The 3,037-nt window shown below is 43.2% G+C and overlaps 1 protein-coding gene across 1 annotated transcript in view; it reads right to left on the bottom strand.

Annotated features, from left to right (window-relative positions):
• The window catches only part of LOC106524495 (calcium/calmodulin-dependent protein kinase type II subunit beta), a gene marked incomplete at its 3' end in the record, with an annotated part of 40,808 nt that extends 37,820 nt beyond the window's left edge, over positions 1–2,988 (bottom strand). Inside the window, 1 exon segment of the mRNA XM_014018312.1 lies at positions 2,716–2,988. Coding sequence (XP_013873766.1) covers positions 2,716–2,777 — 62 coding nt within the window.
• Between the last annotated feature and the right edge of the window lie 49 nt (positions 2,989–3,037).

Genomic DNA, 3,037 nt, shown 5'->3' with positions numbered 1-3,037 from the left:
AACAATACAGATTTTAAAATTTACTTTATCAACTTGTCTTGTGAAGATGCTCTGTGTTAAAGGATCAGTGGATCTGTGTTCAACTACTCCACCTAGGCTGCATTTTTGAGAGAGATCCACTGAGAAACTTGCTGTTTCAGCAACATTTAACTAAAAAACTGTACTTTTGAGGTTAAACGAATGTTCATAATTAATGCAAATAAATTACAAGTTAAAAGGGGCATGGAAATTTMGCTTTTTTGTATTGAAAAAATATCGAACCGTGAGACTAAACTATCGAACCGAACCGTGAATTTCCTGTATTGTTGCACCCCTAATATATATATAGTTTTTACCAACAACAACAAACGTGGTCGCTCAGTGTCTACAGTGAAAAATTTTCACAGCTAAGTGCTCGAGTGTTTTTCCCTCTTTGGGTTGAATAATTCATGTCATGCTGGTGATCAAACAGGACAGAATAAAAGACAGAAAAGTTGTATTTAACTGAGATTTAGAAGCACATTTCGACATCGAACCCACAGMGACGGACAGAAATAACCACTTCTGTCGAATCCTGGAGCTAATTTTATCTCACCTCTGTATTGTTACACAATAAAACACTAGGACCGTCCTCTCACAGGCTTTCTGATTCAACACACAGCGAGGTGAGTATAAGGATGATGACATCCCACACTGAGGTGGAAACGACACAGAACCCTCACAGGACAGGTGCAATGTCAGGAGGAGGTTCAGGATCCGGTCCAAAATCTGGATTAGGTCACCTCAGAACACTGCTCTCCTCTAAAACAACCTCTTCTTATAATAAAAATATACATAAGTATGAAAAGTATACATAACATTAAAATATGATTAATGTASATTATGAAATAAATTAATTGACCACTGTGGTTTCTATAACGTAATCATTTGAGTCAATCTAATTGAAGATGGTAAAAACCAGCTCCTTATTCTTCTTTGATTCATACGGAGGGTCTGGACCCCCGGCTATTGAGAAATGATTTCTTGCTGGAGGAGTGGACTCTGTTGAAGTTTAAAGATCTGATTTTACCCARTCGCTAACATTTGGTTGTAACATATGTAGTGGCAGCCTGACCGTGCAGGAAGCTAAGCTAGGTTAACTGGAAATTGCGTGCTCTGTGAACAACCATCCCGTACTGGGAAGAGAGAAGCACCGAGCTAAACGAGACGACAGTGAATGAGTGCTGCAGGCTTTGTGAGACAAATTCAATTTAATTTGGAAGCCTGTGTAAATCTGGAAATATTTAGAACAGTTCACAAGTGTATACTTCTTGCAAGTGATAATTTGTCCAACCAATTACTTATACTTAGGATGTTCTGGTCAAATGCGGCCCCCCGTCATATGTGGAGTTCCCCAAGGATCTATTCTTGGTCCTTTTATTTTCCCACTAAGCTCCATTTTCAGAAAACTTAASTTATTTCACTCTCACACAGACGACACTTTGCTCTGCCTTCCCTTGAAGCTCAATCATTCTTTTTCACTCAAATCAGTTTGACTGCCTAGCTGAGGTTAAAAACTCAGTTTTAGCTTGCTCAGCATATTTCAGCAGTCACACTGCAGTTTGCAGAAAATGCTGTTCCTCTTGTTGAATTATGCATTTCTCCTCTGTATTCCTAAAAGCCTGTTTTATTCTGCAGTGAGGGCAGAACAGAAGAGTTCTTGAMGAATAAAACTATTAGTTGTGTGTCAGGATATACATCAATAGCTRWATAAAGCCCAGTGARCCTGTGCTCCTGTCCTGATGTCTTCCTGTGTTTTTATCATGTCTCGCTTGCAGAGATTTCCTTCTTTTGCACTGTACGTTTCTCTGAGGAGATGTTTYGGTTTTTAAATCTRACTCACATGACTATAGAACAGAACAGAAAACTGAGCATCATTAAGGACGTTATCAGCAGTGACAGCTTCTCCAGCAGTTCTTTTGTCTCAAACTTCTCACTTCATAAAGACACATACTGTWCACACTTGGCTGCAGATCACACTCATGCTGAAAAAGTAAAAATAAAACCTGAACTGTAACAGATCTGAAAACTGAACAAACCCTACAGCCATGAACTTCATTTTTTTCTGTTCTTTCTTTTTTTTTTCTGGCTGTGGAATAAATGTTCCTGTGAGGCAGACATTGCAGAGAGATCCTCTCTGCCCACGCACAGCCTGACAGAGACACTGAGTCCACTTCACATCACTRTGGCGCCTCTTCAGCCTCTCAGTTTGTCTGCAGTCCAGAAGTCCCCCCCAAAAAACTCCACATTTCCTTTAATCACAGCAGCAGCAGCACTCCTCAGCTGTGATTAAAGCCAATAATGGAGCCTCATTCCAACACTTAAAAGCTTTTCCTCTGATGAAGTCTCCTAATTAGCCTTTGGGCATCAGAGGAGGAGGAGGAGGAGGACAGTGGGGTTGCCCAGAAATGGACCCCCAACCTTTTAGTCCAAATCATATGATTGTGGAGAAAAGTCAGATGTGACTCATTTTAGAAGCTTTTTGTTTTGTTTTAAGGAGATCAAACATGCAGCAGAATGTAGAGACCTCCAGACCTCTGCTCTGAGCTGTGGGAGGACAGGGGACAGGAGGGGACAGGACAGCAGGGGACAGGACAGGAGGGGACAGGACAGGACAGGAGGGGGACAGGACAGCAGGGGACAGGACAGGAGGGGACAGGACAGCAGGGGACAGAATCAGTCCAAAGACAGACTTACTTGCCGAGCTCCTCGTAGAGCWGGTATTCATCTGTAAAACGCGTGCAAGTAGTCGTTGCCATGATGATGCTTCCTTCCTCTTCTGCCTGTGTGTGTGCGCGTGGGTGTATGGGATAGTCCGAGATGCTCGGTGTCACCCTCCCCTCCTCCGGCTGCGGACCTCGGGCTTCAGTCTCCACCCACCTCAGACCTCCGGCGGGTCTCTGCTCCCAGAGAGAAGTGTCTCTGCAGGGTGAGAAGGATGGACTCTTTAAAGAGCAGACTGAGGAGACCGTGAGCTCAGCACATGACGTGGTCCTCTGAGGGAGGGAGGGAGGGAGGG

Source organism: Austrofundulus limnaeus, unplaced genomic scaffold (assembly GCF_001266775.1).
Source record: "Austrofundulus limnaeus strain Quisiro unplaced genomic scaffold, Austrofundulus_limnaeus-1.0 Scaffold190, whole genome shotgun sequence".
NCBI classification, from domain to species: domain Eukaryota; kingdom Metazoa; phylum Chordata; class Actinopteri; order Cyprinodontiformes; family Rivulidae; genus Austrofundulus; species Austrofundulus limnaeus.
This window is presented reverse-complemented; position numbering and strand designations above follow the sequence as displayed.